This window comes from Melospiza melodia, chromosome 9 (assembly GCF_035770615.1).
Source record: "Melospiza melodia melodia isolate bMelMel2 chromosome 9, bMelMel2.pri, whole genome shotgun sequence".
In the NCBI taxonomy this organism is placed as follows: Eukaryota; Metazoa; Chordata; class Aves; order Passeriformes; family Passerellidae; genus Melospiza; species Melospiza melodia.
The window spans coordinates 22,623,297-22,643,636 of NC_086202.1; the positions used below are offsets into that span (position 1 = coordinate 22,623,297).

Genomic DNA, 20,340 nt, shown 5'->3' on the forward strand with positions numbered 1-20,340 from the left:
TTGAAAATGATCTTCAAGACTTCATCCATTTCAGGTACTCCAAAAGGCAGAGAATGTTCAGCTTAGGCTTTCTTCCATCCTCTATAACAGTGCACTGATAACTGAAGCTTTACATAAGAGAGCTTTTTTTATAGCAGACTGAAGCTATAAATAAGAGAGCTTTTCCCCTTTTAAAAGTAATGGTAAAATAGGCATGATCAAGCCCTTCTGAGATCTCTCAATTTACTTAATCAATACTTTTAAACTGAACTATGTTTGTCATGGCAGAATGCCATGGAATGCACATAAATATTTACATATTCAATGAGAAATTGATTCCTAAATAATTCTGCTATTGGTATTACAAATATGCATGGGTCAAGCACATCTTTGGTCAAAGTGTGGTTGTGATAGCTCCTGAAAAAGGTCCTTTCAAAGCATATATGGGTAAAATGCTGATTGCTACATATTTATAGAAATTCAGATGCAAAGTCTCATCTCCATTCAAACACTCATTTCTTCATTAAAAACTGTCCCAACAGTTTAAGAACCTAACTAAACTTAATATTAGCATTACAGCTAAAAGCATATATGTAAGAGATGCTAATATTTCATTTCCTCCAGACAACCCTTTCCTCCACTAAAACTGCTCATTTATTTAAAAAGAAAAAAAATTTCAATAGCGATATGATAAAATATAATTCCCTAGTTTCTTCTCTTGCACAATCTGCATGTTATGAATGAGAGAAAAACTTCACTGTTGGCTAATTCTTAACTCAGAAATTTCCACAGTTAAATTTAGCTTGACTTAGTTCTTCAGTTTTTGTTAGCATTGGTCCTTAATTTACTTTTTAACGAAGACACAGGTGTGAGTGGTGTGAAATGTAACAAAAACATATGGACTTCAGAAACTCAAATAGCACTTACTACGCTGCTGTGCATTTATTTCTTAGCCTTTCTGTACCACTGTGTAAAACATGTAAATGCATGTACAGGTATTCTTCAGGGCTGAACAGTTCATGAAAAGGAGAGGAAGGGAGGGATAGAAATATTACTTACGCCGTTTGCAGCCACATTTTTTTATCCTTTTGGGATCTGTGATGTCATCATGACAGGCCTTGCAGTAAAAATATGCCCTGGAGAGACAGAATGGAAAAACTGACACATTTCTTAATCCTTATAAATGAAATTAGTCCTATATTTCATCTTATTGCAGTGACCAATTAAAGAAACACACCAATGCTAATTTACTTTTATCTTTGCAAAGGTTTGGACATTGAAAGTAGGAAATATTTGCTGCAAGACCATTAATTTCAACAATAAGCTCCAAATCAGTATTTCCTTTAATACACTTTTATTTGAAAAGTAATTGGAAGAATGTATGATAACTATGCCACAGTGTATTAGTTTATTTGTTGTTCATCTTAGAAAAAAGAGCATCTAATGAACTGAATCACAAAAAAGGACTTTTTGTTTTCATCAGCTACCAGGGTGGTTTTTTTAAAAGACTGTCTAGCACCCTGTGCCAATTTTTCAGCTTGGACATTTGATCATTACTGTATGATCAACACTGTACGTTGATCTTAAATAGGGGTAGAAACAATGACCCTGGGAACTATTGGCTTGTCAGCCTCACCTCTGTGCCTGAAAGATCATGTAAAAATCCTCCAAGAGGCTGTGCTGAGGGACATGGAGGACAGGGAGGTCATTCAAGAGAGGGAGCACAGCTTCACCAAGGAAAATCCTGCCTGACCAACCAGTTATGATGGAATGACCACATCAGCAGATAGGGAAGTACGACAGATGTCATTTGTCCAGACTTCTGTAAAGCCTTTGACATGGTCCCCCTCAACATCCTTCTCTCCAAACTGGAGTGATGGATTCCACGGGTGGATTAGGAAGTGGTTGAATGGCCACATTCAGTGGGTAGTGATCAAGGGCTCACAGTCCCACCAGGCACTAGTTACAACTGATGTCTCTCTAGGATCTGTACTGGGACCAGTGTTATTTAATACCTTCATTAATGACACAGACAGAGGCATCAAGTGCACCCTCAGCAAATTTTCAGATGAAACCCATACATTTTGCTGACAGTATGAGAACATTAGATTGCTACAACAATTAGGAGGCCACTGAAACAAATCTACAGTCCAAAATATAAAAAAACACAAAACCAAACCAATATTTATTTACAGCCTCTGATTAAACACAGCCTTTGCCCCTGCAGCCAGGATGATTATTTCTTCTACTATTTCTTCTAGATTAATTATAGCATGGCCACTGCAAGTGGAACTATACTGGTAGTTAAGTGACCCATCATGAGAAAGATATCAGGTCTAGCATAGAGGAGATGAACCACATCAACACTTCATACTGGTTCAAATACAAATTGAAATTGCAGGGAGACCTCACTGAATGCTATTAACATTTCTAAAATCAATATAACATGAAGCTACCAATGGAATATGTAAGTCCTAAACCTAGCACACTTTATTTCTCTAAGAAACTCACAGGAAGATTACTCTTTCAGGCTGTGAAATTGCCTTAGTATTTCCAAGATGCAAAATGTAAAAGGAAAACATCTTCTCTGAGCATGTATACTTTGCTGCAGAAAGTTTCTGGTCTTCAAGATATTCACATTCCACCAAAAAGAAAATCAACTACTTCCAAGGAAATGAGAAGAAAGTGTTTTTCAAACCATGAGTAAATGTCAATGTAAGCCAGGAAGAGAAAACTGCCTCAAATTTTTAAAATTTCTCTTCAGTCCAGCTGTAAAGCCCCTTTATTAAACAAGAATCAACTACCACAAATAGTCCATCACAAAAACTTCACAACATGAACTGGATACTGGTCATTGCTAGAAATCATGTTTCTGAAGTTCACTGCAGCACAATTGTCCTAAAGGGTACCTTCAATCCCATGTCCAAAGTAAAGAACAAATACCTGAAGTTATTGCTGTAATAAAATTATTCTAGATAATTGGGATAAATTAAGTGGATTTGAAGAATGTGGATTTCTGGCACTCACACTAACATGTAAATGAACAAGGAATAATGAAGATGCAATTCAGGTAGTTTGTATTATATTTAAACAGTTAACATTGTATGTGAAGCTATTTACCTAGGCATAACTGTTTGTAGGTGTAATTGCTTCTTATGGGAAACTATTCTTCTGAAAATGCAAAAATTATTCTAACAGAAAGAGTAATTGAACATTGTAGGTTATATCTCATTGTGGGATATATAAATATGAATGACTTTAGCTTAAGGGGGTTGAAATGTCTTCATTAACAAAGCCAGAATAATTTAATTTGCATTTCAGGTATAAAACATGTTTAATTATGCTTTATTGTAAAATCATTTTTCCCTCCAAAAGATCTCAATTTTAGAACATATTTCTGAGTCTGATTGATAGCTCAAAGGGTGAAATTAACACTTTTCATAATTGGCTTTGTTAGTAGAAACACATCTGATAACCATTTGCTTTGCACAGAGCAGCCAAGAATCGTGGCAAGGGAGGCAGAGTATTTCTAAACATAGCCTTCTGCCAAAAGCCAGACTGAACTGGAAATCCTGTTTCATGTTCACTATCAAATAAAACGTGGCAGATGAATGATGTGAAAAATTTGTCTAAACGCCTTTATAACAGTTAACTTCTCCCTAATCTTAGCAGTTAAAATATTATGCCATTTCACTTAGTCTGAGAAAAAGTTCATTGCAGAGTGTAAAATGCCTTATAAAAGAAAGAAAACTAGCAGCTCAGTAAAGCAATGTGCAGACAGTTCTGCATGTTCAAGTGGAGGAAAGCAGCAGAGAGGAAAGGAACAGAATGCTGCAAGGCAGAGTCCCTGAGGCAGTGCAGGATGCACAGGCTCCAGAGATGGTGCTGGAGATGTGACAGGACAGGAGCACTGCTGCCCTGTTCTGTACATTTCACCTAGCCAAAATCTACCTCAGCTCTTCCAAGAAAAGTAGAAGTCAAGTTCTCCAATTTCACTGTTTTGGTGTTTTGACTTTCTTTATATATGCAGGGCAAGTAGGCATTGTTAGGTATTATTTCACTGTATTTAATCCTAAAAGGTTGGAAGTTAATGAAGAGTATCATTTGAATATCATTTTAAGTATAGGATTTAGTTAAAATACCAAACTCATGGAGAACAGCAGTAAAAATCTGATTGCATGACTCATAACAAAGATACAAATAATGAGGAAAAACTCAGTTGCAAATATTAATTTTTTTCTTTTTTAATTATAGAGACACTGAATATTTTTCTTTGAAAAATTATTTTATCACATTGCTCTTTTGTTCCTTCCAAGCATACTATAATCCCAACAAACAAGATTACACACATTTGGTCCTCAACACAATATGATAAAACTCCTTTTCCTTCACCCCAAATCTAGCACACCCAGGTACATTGAGCCTGTGAAGTTGGCTGCAATGGATATAATGCACTTTTGTAGTTTGATTTATTATTATGAGGCTGCGGAGTTTGCAGCTCCATTAAAGGAAAATGACAAGAACATAAATATTATTTTGCTAATGCAATTACAGAATAAACACAGCAGCTAACTCGCATCAAGAATTTGCTAAAGTCTGTGTAGATAAGAACTCCTCTAAACCAGAATCTAACAGAAGTGTCATCCTTGTCCTCCTCTCTCATAGTAATTCCTCTGAGACACAATAAGTATAGAGAAAACAAATGAAAATATTTCACATTTTCTAGGAGGACTCAAAACCCAGTCTCTTTATTTCTTTTCATATCTGCTGCAAATTTCAGTTCCTTGGTACTTAGGACAATAGTTAGGAGAACTACATGCACATAGGTGGTTCAGGAGTAACAACTCAATCCCCTCTCCGAATTTTTAAAAAGATGATAATGAAAATTAGGTGAAGAATTTACATGTAAAGAAAAAATCTGAAATTAAATATGTTTGTTTCTATTCAAAGATAAAAACATTTTAATTACCTTTTTACTTCTTTGGCATCACTTGCAATGAAGAATCCTAAGGTACCTTCTTGAATCTTGACGTGGTTTCCAGGATTGATTAATATACTGCTCAGTGAAACAAGAACAAAACCAACAAAACAGTAAGTTTATATTAATTTTAGCTGAATCTTCCAAATTAGCTTTATTTGATTCTGTTATAGGGGACCCACTATTTAGGAAAGGCCACAAGGAAATTTTAAGCCCTTCTTCCTTGATATTTCCAATCAAATAAGAGTTTCACATGCGTTTTACAAAAACTTTAGTTTGAGACAGTCAAATGCCTCTGCCTATAACCACATAATCTAAGTGCTTACATCTGTTTTCTTATCTCTTTGCTTTAATTATAGACTACACAAAGTCCTCTCAGAAATGTGAAGTGTGAAGCTGAGCATTGCTGTTTGCTTGCTGTCTCATGCAAAGTGGTGACAAATTCACAATATGGTGAAAAGGAAAAAACCTTCAGCCACTGCTCAATAACAACAAAAATATCACTTATGAAACTAAATCCTTGGATGCAAATTTTTGCCAATTTCTAGTGAAATAGAAAGTTAATGGGACCCCTATCTGGACATATAATGTTATTGTTTAAAATAATAAATACACACATACACTCAAGGGGAATGGTACAAGACAACCAGTCACGACAGCTGAAAAAACATAAAATGAATAGAAAATTTTTAAAACACTGCTATGCAGCCATGAAAGAACAAAAATAACCCAACCACCATGGCAGAAGAGCCTCAGCTAACTTTGACAAAGGAACTAGTATCAACAAGTGAGGTACTCCATGTCTATGAAATATCTTTATTTTCATAATAATTTAAATCTAGACTTTAGGAAAGGTGTTTTGCAAAGCACCAAGCTAAATGTGAATATACAGATAAATATAAATATATTCTCCAGTAATTTTTATACATGTTAAATATATCTAAGCTTTTGGCTCTCTAAAATTTAATATAGCTTTTCAGAAGTTTTCTCTTCATCTTTTATTAAAGTTCAGCTTTTCTAACTCAAAATGTAGTAGTGGTATGCATATGCAATATAGAGTAAATAAAGACTACCAGGAATTGAAACACTTGTCCATCTAGCAAAAATTGATTTTATGGAAGTACATATATACAAAAATAAAGCACAATGCTGAACAGACATACATTACTAAAATTTGAAGGTTCATGCCATTGATAGGAGGGGAAATGGATCTCATTACATCTCTTTTTTAATATGTTAAGTACTCTCTACACATTAGGAATGAATTAGTATGACAACATAATATATCTGAAAGATTAATAATGTGCACATTTTTTTGTGTAATTCCACATGCCCACAACACCCTATGACAAGAATATGCAGGCCACAAAATAAAGTGCTCATGAGTTCAGAAGTAAAAGGTTGGTCATGAAGTCATATTTCAGCCCCCTTTATGTAGACCTTATGATACAGTTCTTAATTTAATACCCACAAACTTCTTCCTTCTCACAATCTGAAACTTCACTCAAGTGGTGTTTTACTGCCATTACTTCAGGCATGGCTTCCTGTAATTTATCTCTCTTGAAAATCAGCATCATATTTTTCTCATGTGTTAGTCTGCAATGTTCATCACTACAGCATGCAAAAGATTCATAAACAATTTCTTTGACAGAAAGAATGAAGATGTTGTATTACCCCATTTTACAGAGGAGAGATTAAGTAACTATGAGATTTAGTATTTATTAATTTGGGATGCCTACAGGCCAAATTTTTCTAAGTGTTTAGCATTGCATAGCTCATATAGACTTTCTAGGAACTTTTGCTGTGAGAATGCTCAGCATTTCCAAAAGCCCAGCCTCTGATTCGGAAAATAATTAATATACTTAATCAGAGATCAGCTGCAGAAAGTTAGGTCTAAATTATCTCCTGCTCACACAGACAGCCTGTGTCAGAGGCTGGAACAGAAACCAAATCTCAAAGAAAGCATCTACCCAGATATCCTTCCCTTTCCTTCATTCACAGTTTCAAGCTTAGCAACAAATAAAAAGGAGAGGAGAACTACAGGAATTGGAAGGTATCACCACAGAAAGCAGGTTCATTTCCACAGCACACTTTGCTAATATTTGCAAAAAATGAAAAGTGATGGTATAAGGAACACCTGTATTACACACACAGATAAATGGGATGAAATAAAGTTACACAGCTAAATTAGTATCATCCACCACCAACTAGTATCATCTCTTGTCATATCTAGCATTTCTTTGTTAGCGAATTGGGCCTAATGGCTGCAGTTGCAATGAAAACTTCCACCTAATGCAGGTTTAAAATGCAATTTCACAGGTTTAAGATGGAATAAAACAGATAAAGGAAAAAAAACAAAAAGAAACAACCACATAAGAATTTCTTCATGTGAAACCAGTTACTCAGGTCAAAAATAGGCTGGCAAATTTAGCTTTCCTGCACAAGCTTTTGTCACCTGAACACACAAAGTACTTCCTAGCACTTGCAGAGTGCTGTACTGGCCATCTTAATCTCCGCCTTTCCTCCTCCCTGCCTGCTAGTACGTAGTAACCTGCCATTACACTGAGAATTTAGCTGCTAAACTAAATAATCTTCTGTAGAGGCTAATCTCATGTATTTATTATACTGCTCCTTATAAAAGAAGTAAGGTCTTGTAATTTGGGTTGGCTGTTTTTCTTAGGTACAAATGGGTACTGCTCTATCTGAAAAATAATTTTTATTTCCTTACTTGATTCTTAAGTCACATAAGTGTTATATCTTTTCAGTGTAAAAAGATGAACACATTTATTTTCATGGACCCAGGCTGGTTTTTTTTCCCCCAATACAATTCTTGGATATGGATAAACCATACCCAAGAGGAAAAAAAAATCCTACCTAAACCTCAACAACCCAAACTCCACAAACTGAAGTAACCACTAGATCTATAAATGTTCACTTCTCATAATGACACTTAAAATTTGATGAAGTAATAAACAAATGAAGCAGTTCTTTGGAGATGCATGGAACATAGTCTTAAATTGGAAGTAACTGGCTTCATTTAGGATGCAATGTATTGTGAGCATGATTTTGTATCTCAGGGTTTTCTGAGACATTAAATCAATTCACATGGGTCAGTGTACAGACTTTATTTTTGTCAGATTTTATACTTCATTCACATATACCTCCTTTCACAAATACAATGTATCTATAACTACAAAATATAGATGTGATCACAGTTAATGCTTCTGTTGGAAATGAAAATTAATTTGCCCCATCCCTGCTACTGGCTAAGAATTACAGAAAAAGCTCATAAAGCTTTGGGCTTATATACACACCAGAGCAAAATCATGAGCAATTTCTACTGAGCTGTATGGATACATTAAAAGTTGCTTATGAAACCTGCAACTCAATTATTTCTTATGACACCTGTAGTGTCCTTAACTGAAGTTATGCTTTGATAAGCACTCACTCTAATATTTACAGCAAGGGAAACGTTTTGAATTAAAACAGAATATAGGGAACAAACAACACAGAGAAAAACAAAACAGTCTTCTGAGTATTCCACGGAAAATACATCCATCAGTTATTTAGAGATGCATTTTTTTTTCAATATGAAAATATGCATATTTATCCTCATAGTTGAGAATATAAGTACATGGTAAACTAAATAGGAGTTTTAGGAGAGACAGCTTCAGCTAATGTCTCATTTATATATATACAAGGCTACAAACAAAAAGGTGAAAAACTACAAACTCAAAAGGTTTAATAGCAATACATATAGCTAATCCATATGCATTTTGTGCCACACATCAGAAAAAATATTAATGAAAATGACACTGATTTTTTCCAAATACATTTTTTTAACATAAAGTACAACTGGATTTTTTTCTCTCCTAAATCAGCTCATGAAACCAAGCAAGAAAGGCCAAGAACTTTAGAATCTTGTAAGATCTTGTTCAAAATTTGTAATTCTATAACATTTCTAGTTTAGGTTATCACACAGAGTAGTCAAGTAATAGCAAGCTTAAAACCATGTAGTCATCATTTCTTTAATGACTGCAATTCCAGAAATACATCCCTCAGGACAAAACCCTTCGTGACAGGGCTCACATGATTGCTTGCTCCTTCACACATGAATGTTTAGGACACATGGCAATTAAAGCCATGTAAATTAAACATGATTTAATGTGTTCAATGGGAATTTAATGTACTTCACCATCATAAACTTAGGAGAAGTCGGTTCCATTACTTTTTGATAATATTACAATTAGGAAGCCACCTGTGGAATAGAATATGCACTGTGGAAATCTGTGTTTTACACTTATCTGCAAAAGTCACCCTGTTTGTTATTAAAGATTCACTTGGTGACTAGATGCAGGGTCATGAACCTAAGAGCAATGAAAATGTCCCACACTGAAAATGTGGATATCACCTTTGAATTCAGTTGGACTCTTAGGAATCACAGAATGGTTTATGTTCAAAGAGATCCCCAAAAATCACCTAATTACAACTCCCATGTCATGGTAACTAGAACAGATTTCACTAGAACAGATTGTTCAAAGCCCCATCCAATTTTACACTCAACACTTAAAACACAGGAAAGAATCATTAATATTATCTACACAGCTGAAAATGTGTTCCCAGACTGACAGAAATATTAGCAGGTGAAAAACAAATGGAAATATACACAGTCTCAAAAAAAACCCCAAAACTCAAACAAGGTCACAGAAATTCTAGACAAATGTTTATGGTTTTCTTTACATTCAATGAAAATTTCAGATTGGACATGATGACTTTTTCATATGACAGGGGAGAACAGACATCTGTTCATGTTTCTCACTGTGTGTTAATTGTGCCCAACTTACTTATTGAATTATATCTTTCTGATATTTTAAGTATACATGCTACCTTCAATAAAATACAGATACATGAAAATATCAGTTCATCCATCTTTATCCATCTGAAACTACTCCAGAACACGAGTGCTGCTCAATACCATTTTTGGTAGTGCATGGATGATTGACTCCAAAAGACACCAATATTCTGACCTAGCTGAAGCATACCATATTATATCTTCCTTTAAAGCACTAAAAGTAAGCTAAGGTTTCCTTTACTAATTGTGTATCTTCTATGGTTTTTTTAACGCAAAGGTAATTGATGGAGAGCCTAATAATTGGAGACTCAAACTGTAAGACAATTTGTGAACTGACATTTGAGGTGAGACTAATTCCTCCAGCTATTTACTTTTTACTCATTTCTGCTGCTAGGTCCTGCTTTCAAATATCACACATATTTCACTCAAGTTATGTTTCTTGGTCTAAAACACTCCTACGAAGTTATGGAAAGCTGATAGCTTTTCAAAATACAAAAATTATTTAAAACATTACTTCTAATAATTTATCAGCATACAAAAGATTTCAGTAGGAGATGAAAAATGTTTCCTGTAGCTTTCGACTATTCAGCCATCTTTTAGGTGAACTCCATGGAATAAACAACCAGTCTGTGTCAGAGTCTGATCCATCACTATGCAGAATGTATTTACTGGCAGGCCACTTGCTAAGTGGCACAGCTCCACAATTTGCTTTGCGCAGCTTGAAACTGAGGAGGCTTCCACTACTGCTGAATTGTGAATGGATGGAACTTTGAACTCTTGATCTCGACACAGTAGTACAGTAGCTGACACTCAGATCTGTCATCTGCATAACTGTCAGCCTTCTCTGAGAAGAACAAAAGAGGGACCTTAATAATATGGAACAGTACGGTGAAAATCTTTAAACTGAGCTGACAAAGGCACGTGGAGATGCCTAGCAAGTACAGCACAGCAAATGTGCAAAGGGTAATGACATTTTAGCAGCACTTCATGAGGACTACAAACTGAAAGCACAGATAAGGTCAACCAATAGAGACATGGAGCAGGAGAGGCCTTTTAAGGATTTTCCTTATCCATGCCTCTGTTATGTACTAGTCATTCCTGTTTGGTCTTACTTTCAACTTTACATTTTAGACAGCACTAAAGGTGGGATTCATCTCATCTACTTTAGGATCGAATTCTAATGCATTCAAGAACTGTCTCTCTCTTCCCTTGCAATTATGGACTAAATTTGGACAACTAACAGGAGATTAGACACTTAACAATTTGATTGACAAAGTCAGGTGTGATGAAATCCATTATCAGAGACCAACTGAACAGTTCATCCCTGCATCAAGGAAACCTGTCTGATTTAGTAACCCTACTTCTTTTTGTTTGTTTGTTTGCTTTCAGCTGTATGGCTCCCTGTGTGACTGCCATCACCCTACTCTAAAGAAAGACAAATTGTTGAAATTAATGAAACACAAACACCAAAATTTTGACTAAACGTATGGCAAAAGCTGTAACAATCCTGTTTTAAATCTTGTGGTAGATGTACTGTACCATTCCCCATGCAACTCAAACAGTAGCAATATTATCTAGTAATCAGGAAGATATAATATTTTTAAGTACTATAAATACATTATCTAAAACAAAATCATGTGCTATCATTTACTATAGCTACTATACTTTTAGACAAAAACAGCTATTATTATTGATTGTTTCACACTATGCCCAGATTAAAAGTACCACTATTAGCATAATGGCCTTTTAAAACACACCACGCCATTCATCCAACTACAGAAGTAGTTGGAAATATTTCTTTTCAGGGTATGTTTTGAAGTGCAGTGTGAGTGTAAATGCACAAATTCCATAGTGGGAGTTGTGCACATACCAGTTCTCACACTAACTGTAACTCATGAATATTGCTTCTTTTTTCTGGGCTCTATCACTGACATGAATTCATAATGCTCTATACAGCAAAATCTAGTAAGACACTGAAAAGAATACAAGGCAAAAGACACAGTGCGCATTACATGCTACAGTACATTAAAGCTTAATTACTACAAGCATATAAAAGGTTGCTCCCAGGACTTAAGTTTTTTACAACAGCACCTAAGTCATGGTCTACAGGATGTGCATGAGGTATTTTATTTGGGCATACTCCAAACTAGTTCAATAGTGATGGTGAACTCAATACACTTGAAAACAATTAAATTATTCCTTCTGGTTCCAGAAGTGGTTCATTATCAGTACAATGAGGCAGAACAATAAACTTTATTCTGGGAGCAAGCAACTTCACCTGGTACAACACCTCTTCATATTGCTCATCATGCCAGCATTAACATGCCTTCACCACAAGATAAGATATACTTAAAAGCAAGAAGCAAAGTAGAGGTGCAACAGCTGCAGATCCTTGGAGATGCTAAGTGTTGCAGTAACTTCTCTGCAGTTGGATCATATCAATAATCCCAAACTGACAGGAAGCCACCTCTCTTATCACACATCTACTCAGAAACTATAGGAAGGTAAGACTAAAACTTAAATACACATAACACATACAACATACACAACAGAACAGACACAGAAAATAGAGTTTGAAGAGTACAATGAAGACGGAAATTGAAATGTCTGGACAATGACAGCAGGTCTCCAAAGACCATCACTGACAGTCAGACAGACTGCTATAAGCAATTAGGAAAAAAAAAAAAAGCTGTTGGGGGAAGAGAGATGAGGAGAGACAAGGATATGAAAGAGCATGCCTTATCTACTTCCAAACCAATAGCAGCATGATAGAATGTAGACTAGAGAGGGACTCACAGCATGGTACACCAAAGAAAATGCAAAACATGCCATCTCAAAAAAAAAAAAACTACAAAGCTGAGAAAAAAAATACATTCAGTAACATCTTAATAAATGAGTTAATAAATGTCATTAAAATGAATGTGACATATAATAAACTATCCATGGCACTTTCACTGGAACAGTACAAAAAATTAAATGAGTACTGTATTATGAGTAACTGGACTCAAAACAGGACCAGAAATGCAAAGAATCAGGTATTTGGTTGCTGTTAATGGAGAATGAGACTTCAAGAGAACATGAACTACTGTATTGTAAGATGTGTTTTGAAGGAAGAGCTGGGGAAAGAAGGACATCAATGACGGTGTGAATATGAACAACCATGGCAGCACAAGGGCTGGTAAAGACGAAATATACATCGTCATGATACAGTCAAAATGAGGACAGGAGATATTAACAGTGAAATCTGCTTTTCAAATGCAACAATCTGATACACCAATGACTCCACAAAGGGGAAAAAAAGCCTAAAAAATGAATCCTGTTATATTTTGTACTTCCTGCAAAGAAGTTAGTGCGTGAGTCACAAGAAACACTGGAGAGACAAAATGCGGTTCTCTCTCTCCTCTTTGAGATTGGGGGCTCATATATAAATATATACACAGAGATATATATACACACACATAGATAGATGAATATGTATGAATATATATGTGTGTGTATATACAGAGAAAGATAGACAAAGATGTTATCTTCCTGTGTTCTTGGCAAGGAATTAGTCCTGAAGTTAGAAGGAGTGAAGGTAGGATTGAGGTTGGAAGGAAAGGTAACGAAGAGGGCATACCGCTTTCGGCTTCTGCAAACGACAAGAAAAAAATTGCAAATCAAACACTTGGATAAGAAATCAACTGACACCAAAGCAAAAGCAAAAAAACCCTTTATTTAAACGTCTTCAAGGCTTAAAGGTTTTTCTGCTGAGAATGAGAACAAATATATGGATAGACAAAGAGAAAATTTTACAAGTGGAGTATAAATGGGGAGCAGGACGGAAGAATCCTGGTTAGGCTTTCCTTCTTGCTTAGTTATGTAGGATAAAAATACAGGGGGGAAAGGAAGGCAGAAATCTCTCTAAAAGGGATTTCAGATGAGGGGTTTGAAAATCTGAATTTTGAGCTGTTATTTTTTGCTATATATTCAACATTGGGATATTTTCAGGTTCATGTTCTCTATGTTTCCTTTGCATTTTTCTACAAAAAAAGAAAAACCTCTCCAAATAAGCTAATAACACTTTTTAAGTGATAGTATTTGGCTTGCATCAGGGAGACAAAAAATAATTTAAGTGCTTCCTGTTCTTAATCATGGGTTATAACATTCCCAGAAAGCAATTAGAGATGAAGGAATGGTGACTGATATTGTGAGCTGGAGTTACTAGAGTGCAGATTTTAGTGGCTAGTCAGAAACTCTAAATTGAATTCTGTAAAGTCAGAGATTTCTTTGATAGCTGAGAAATAATTTAAATGTTATTAAATATATAAAGGCAAAGGTTAAGAAATCTAATCATAAGGTTTTTAATGAATCTTTAAGATACCTTAATGAGAAGCAGTTGTGTAAAACGATAAACGTACTCTAGATACTCTATCCATGATATGAAAACTAATATACATTTATCATATTTATAACTATATTAATTGTACTTAGGCTTGAATATCAGCTTTTAAGCAATTGTGTAAAATCATAATTGTTATTAATTACCTACCTAAACTGACAAAACTTATCAAGGTGTGCTTTCTGTTTTGTGTAGCTTTATTAGGATTCAGGAAAAATGAAGAAAAAACCATCTGCAGGCAGGAAGCTCAACTGCCACTAACATGTACAGCAATATTAACTTGGATAGAGTTCTGATAATTTTTAATTACTATTGATTTCAAATTCCCTACAGTAAACAGAATTAGAGTATTAGATCTTAACGAAAGGGTGCCATCTACATAATGTTTTAAATTTTTAACTATATTTAACATTGTTTCTCTAAATTTTAAATTATATAAAACTTCTTCCATAACAGTTCTACAAAACATGAACGCAAAGTATAATTATAAAATAAATCAGCATGTATCTACTTTCTGTCACTCTCAAAAGACTGAAAACTTGAATATCCATATCCATATCAGTTCCCACCTTATGAAGAATTTATGGGAAGAAATTTGGATAATAGCAGAATAACATATTTCCAATGTCAGTATCAACAAACATAATTGACAAATGACAAATTTACATTGTTCAAAATGGCTTGTGCTTCTAAACTGTGTAATTCTAACTTTTATTTTAATTCTGCATCTTTTCATTTAATAAGATGCACAGAAATGCAAGTATTTTTAGGAGGTGAGAAACTGAAGTTTTGTTGCATTACCTTTGTGGTTTGACTAAAAGATCAGAAAACCACAGATAACTAGTTAACATATTTGACTTGAAGAGCACAGGAGCAAGTAGAAAAGTAATATGCTGCAGGTAGCTCTGTGACTGATCAAACAATGATTATAAAATTGCCACTGGTTAATAAAATCAGCAGATATTGCTGTGAATCAGGGTTATAAGAAAATCTGACTATCTACCGTATTTATCCTCCTCTTTCTACATACATGTTCAACAAATCCAGCTGTTAATATCTCTTTCTTAATATTGCTTCCAGCAATTTTAGGCTCTATTTTTCCCTACTATAATAATTATTGCAAGCTGTTACCTGTGTGGCTTTAAGTAAGAAATATATGATTGTATCACACTTTTTTACTTTTTCTGGGATCCTCTGCATCACCTTTTGATTAAGAACTCAATCCAACTTCCACTGAAGTTAATGCAAAGAATGATATGGAAGCCAAGAACAATCTGTTATTACTGTAAAAGACTGCAATATTAGCATTTATGTAAGTTAACAACAACTGAAGTAATGGCAATATAAAGCTGGCCAATATTTGTTAGGAGAAAAACAGAAACCAAATATTTCCTAATACTGAAGACACAAAATTTGGTAAATTGTTCAACTGCTGTTATTATTGTATTTTCCTTTTTCTAGAAAAAGATTAAATTGTTCATAGACAGAAGAATAGATTGTTTGTTTTACATTAGCCAATGCAGACTGAGGTCTTTCAATGGAAAAGTAATTTAAGAGCCCAAAGTAGCTAAATACAGCATAAAAAATCTGATAGTAAAAAAAAGGATTTCTTAATCAGCGTAATGTGATCAAAAATTATATGCAATAGTACATACACCACTTCACATTTCATTTTATAATATATGGAAGAATCCAGTAAAATCAACTATAGGGCATGGAAATGCTCATAAATGGTTGCAACACTGCTTTTTCCATATCAAATTTCTAACACAGGTTTTATAGATTTTTTTTTAATTAAGAAAAACTATCAAAGTTAATGCTAAGTATTAAACTTTCAAAACCACAGAAAATGTAGAATGAGTTCAATTGATAGAATTGGTTCTCCTGTGAGAAGGAGAATTTGTCCCCAAAAGTGCCCTTTGGCCACAAAAAGGTAATTAGTGGCCAAAAAGAAGATGAACTACTATGTATCACTTCAGGTCTACTACAGCAATACAAAATGAAATTGCAAAAGAGGAGAATCAAATTCCTCTCAGAGTTAGTATTGCCATATGTTTTTAGATGACCCTCCACATGTTTCAGGGAACATTTATAATGTTTTCGTTACATAAAAATGAATATTGTTTAAAACATTAATGGACAAGGTGATGGAAGATTGACTCCAATGTTCAATCATGTTTCTATGAACCTTTGCACAAAAACAAAAATGCAAGAAACACTTCCCATCTGTGAATCTGTACTAAGAATAATGATTTTTTTTTTCTTTTTGGTTAATGAAAATAGCCAGCCAATTGGTAATTTCAAGGCTAAATTAATCTTTTCCAGTTTCATTATGTTAGTCATGTAAATTTTGTCAGAACAGATATTTAAATTTTATTTAAATATTATGTTTACCCTATATTTGTTTATCCTGTAACATATCTAAATTGGTTCCCTCAAACTAATTTAAATGAAATTTGTATTGTGATAATACACATAGCTATAATGAATTTTGATATCACATCTGTTTTCCATTTTTCTGTTTTCAGTAGTGTATGTTGGATGTCTGATTAAAAATGATATGCTATAAACACAAAAATTGTAAGCTTTTCCGTAAGTAAAATCACTCCTGAGATGAGACACATGTACTACTGCACTTTTTACTAAACATTCTGACTTGGGTTACTTTTAGGGAGGAAGAGGGCAGAAATAAGTCCCTTTCAGGCCTATGCGAAATGCTGCAATGCGATGGCATGCTAATTACATTCTGAAATGTTTCAAGGAGTAGCTATGCTCATTCTGGAAAACAAAGCAGGCCAAATTCCTGGCAGTGCATTGGAGCACTGCCCGGGCCGGTGCCGTGGGCCGTACCTGCTCTCGCGCTTCTCCGACTTGTACTCGATGGCTATCATCAAGAGCTTCAGCTTGGCAAACACCAGCCTGCAGGGAGACAAGAGCCAGCAGTCAGTGCCTGTGCACAACCAACACCACACACGGGCAGGTGGCTGCTCCCGCTGCTTGAGTATCGCTGCAGAGATACGCTGGCCTCGTTAGGAACATTTTGGGGTGGAGAGTGCTAGGCCTGGAACCTGGGTGAAGGTTAGTCTTACATTAAACATTAGAAGGCTCTGCACTAGTAGGAGACAGACTGGTGAGTTCATCTTCAATAACATCATTCACACCTGGTCCAGATATATCCAAGGGCATAGAATATCAGGAACTACATTCACATATTCAAAATATATTGTTGGAAGAGGTTCACACAGTACACACACGTGGAGCTATAAACAGAACTTGCAGAGTGATATTAACTTCTATTTCCATCTAATTCTTCAACCTAGTGTTGACGTCAGAAGATGGAAATTCTTCAGCAATATTGAGTGTCCCATCCTCACTGTCTCTGCACACTCTTTGTTATCCAGACTGCATGGCAGCCTATTCACAAAAGAATCACATTCCTAGATTTGCATTTATGACAAATAACCTGAGGAAGCAGAACATTTCATTCAATTTCAGACTTTTAAAATGTCGTCGCCTGCATGAATTTTAAAAGTTACACTACAAGACCTGTTCTCCAAGTCTGTATATTTCACAGGTGGCTGAATACACTAAGACTACACTGATTCAATTTCCTCTTCACAAACCAATGCAATGGACATTTTGCTGTCCTTGTCCTTCGGCTCTTCTGGAAACTGAGCAGTCAATTCTTACATTAATGAGAATACCTATGCACTAAACTCATTAATTAAAGTGCTTGAGGAGACCTCCAAAATTTAGATATCTTTCTAAATCTCAACAAGCACCCTTTCTTTCTTGATTATTTTATCTCCATTCTACCAGCACAGATAAATGAATGTCAGCTTTGTGTCAAACACAGTCTCAGTTATATCTTCCTACAAACTCATATAGAAACTTGACACAGTTAAAAATGGTTTGGTGTGGAGATTTAATTTTCATTACTGTAGCTAGTGTTAACAGCACAGACTACTATTCATTCTGAATATGATACACTTTTCTGCTTGTTGTGAGATTTCCGGTTTCAGTAAATCACAAATTTTTGTGCCTACAGTAAAAAACTTTTTCCCTCAGTAAACTCAAGAGAGTTTGGCTGACACAGTAGAAGGATGGATTGAGAACCCCTTAACTTTACCAGGAAACTGAAGACTGGGCTCTGTCATAGCTACATCCTAAACAATTTATAAATGGATAATATTAGTCTAACAGTTGTCTCCCCCTCATTCTTATGCCATGTTTTTGCTCCTGTTAAAATTGGGAAAGGTGGGAAAGTTAAGAGGAGTAGAAGCATCCTCATCCTCCTTTACATAAGAGATTGTATTTTACTTCTCCATTTCCTCCTCTAGGAATGGAGCAAAGAGGAAATATGAGTGTGCAAAACTAACTTGATTACATAGACAGAGTACTTATCATACAAACCTTTTGCATACAAATCTCTCATTCACAGACTCATTCTAGGCTAAGCATTTTTCAGTGTCCAGAAACAAAGCTTGCACTATGGTTATGTACTATGTGCTTCTTTCTCATAACTGAACAGACATATCTTTTCTCTCATATATTTTACTTGTTGCAAATGGTTTGCAACCACTTCTATGGAGCTCTGAGTGCCACAGTGCTTATATGACTCCATGACATCTGTTTAAATTAATGAATAGTTTCCTTGGAACAGAACAAAAGCCAAGATGGTCATGCTGACCACCACTACTCAAAGAATGGGAATCATTAGAAAAATAACAGGATAGTATTTGTGAGCAAATTACTCAATTTAAAAAGATTGTTTATGAGTTTGTTCAAGACAAAAAACATTTATGCTTTAATTTACAATCACTTAATTACAAATCTCTCCTGTAACCAGGCATTACCACGTTTCAGATTCTTCAGTGTGATTGCTTTAATGTTTATTTTATTAGACACTATCTGATGCAGCAACATTAGGACTTAGAGTCCTCACATTAGAGTGAAAAGGTCTCATGCAAAAAACTTAGATTTCTGTTACAAGAAGGTAAATATTTCTGCATATTAAATGTATTTCTACTTACTCACAAACTGCAGGGAAGGACAAACCCACAAAGGCACTAGACAGATATTCTGTATACATTTCATTTGCAACTCCTTCCAGGTAGTATTTCTGCCACGTATCCTCCTCAATCTAAAACCAAAGAAACAGAGGCAGAGTTCTGAGTCAAAACCACAGCTTTCTTTGAAACTTACAAGCAACTGCTTAAACATGAATCAGATTTTAACACATAAGTCAGTACACTGTTACTGCAATTAACATGGCTTATTTGCAAGGGATTTGCTAGAATGCTGAAAAAACCCCTCAAAACAGAGTCCCTGTAGTCAGTAAATCAATGCAAAAATAATACACTGAAATCTTTTCAAGCACACTGAGCATGTTGTGAAATAAAGTTGTAGAGAGCGTGAGGAAAAAGTTTCCAAATTTTATCTTTTTAAAAATAGTAGAATCACAAAATGTTAAGGGTTGGAAAGGACCTTAAAGATCACCTTCCTGCCATGGGGAGGGACAGCTCTCACTAGACCAGGTTGCTTAAGGCCTTATCCAACCTGGCCTCGAACGCTGCCCAAGCTGGGGCATCCACAAACTCCCTGGGCAACCTATTCCAGTGTTTAACTACTCTCACAGTGAAGAATTTCTTCCAAATATCTAGCCTAAATTTCTCTCTAAGTTTTTACCTACTACTCCTTGTCCTATCACTACTGTTCATAACAATGAATCCCCCTCTGGCTTCTCTGCAGATCCCTTCAGATACTGGAAGGTTTCTACAAGATCTCCACACAACCCTCTCTTCTCCAGGCTGAACAGCTTCTACCCCTGGCGAGGTATAGGATATCAGGAGATGTTTCTCCACCAGAGAGTGGTTGGGCACTGGAACAGCTCCCCAGGACAGAGGTCACAGTACCAGCCTGACAGAGCTCAAGCAGTGTTTGGACAATGTTCTCAGACATATGGTGTGACTCGGGGTGTCCTGAAAAAGGTCAGGAGTCAGACTCAAAGATCCTTGTCAGTCCCTTCAAACTCAAGATATTCTGTGATTCTATGATTCTCCTGGACCAAAAAATGTAAGGTTTTCAAATTTCAGCATACCCGGAATATTCTGGCAGGACTTAATATAGTATTTTAGATAAGTTTGTATT

General features: G+C 35.3%; 1 protein-coding gene across 19 annotated transcripts in view; it reads right to left on the minus strand.

Annotated features, from left to right (window-relative positions):
• KCNMA1 (potassium calcium-activated channel subfamily M alpha 1) overlaps positions 1–20,340 on the minus strand; it is a 402,334-nt gene that overhangs the window by 99,841 nt on the left and 282,153 nt on the right. For 10 of the 19 annotated variants that reach the window (XM_063163853.1, XM_063163852.1, XM_063163857.1 and 7 more), the window contains exons 15-18: positions 19,224–19,333; positions 17,041–17,109; positions 4,949–5,035; positions 1,039–1,115 (exon numbers count right to left, since the gene is read on the minus strand). In XM_063163853.1, the coding sequence (XP_063019923.1) occupies positions 1,039–1,115; positions 4,949–5,035; positions 17,041–17,109; positions 19,224–19,333 (343 nt within the window). Of the gene's footprint in view, positions 1–1,038; positions 1,116–4,948; positions 5,036–13,428; positions 13,441–17,040; positions 17,110–19,223; positions 19,334–20,340 lie in introns of all 19 variants that reach the window. The other 9 variants (XM_063163851.1, XM_063163849.1, XM_063163850.1 and 6 more) reach the window with 1 other exon arrangement.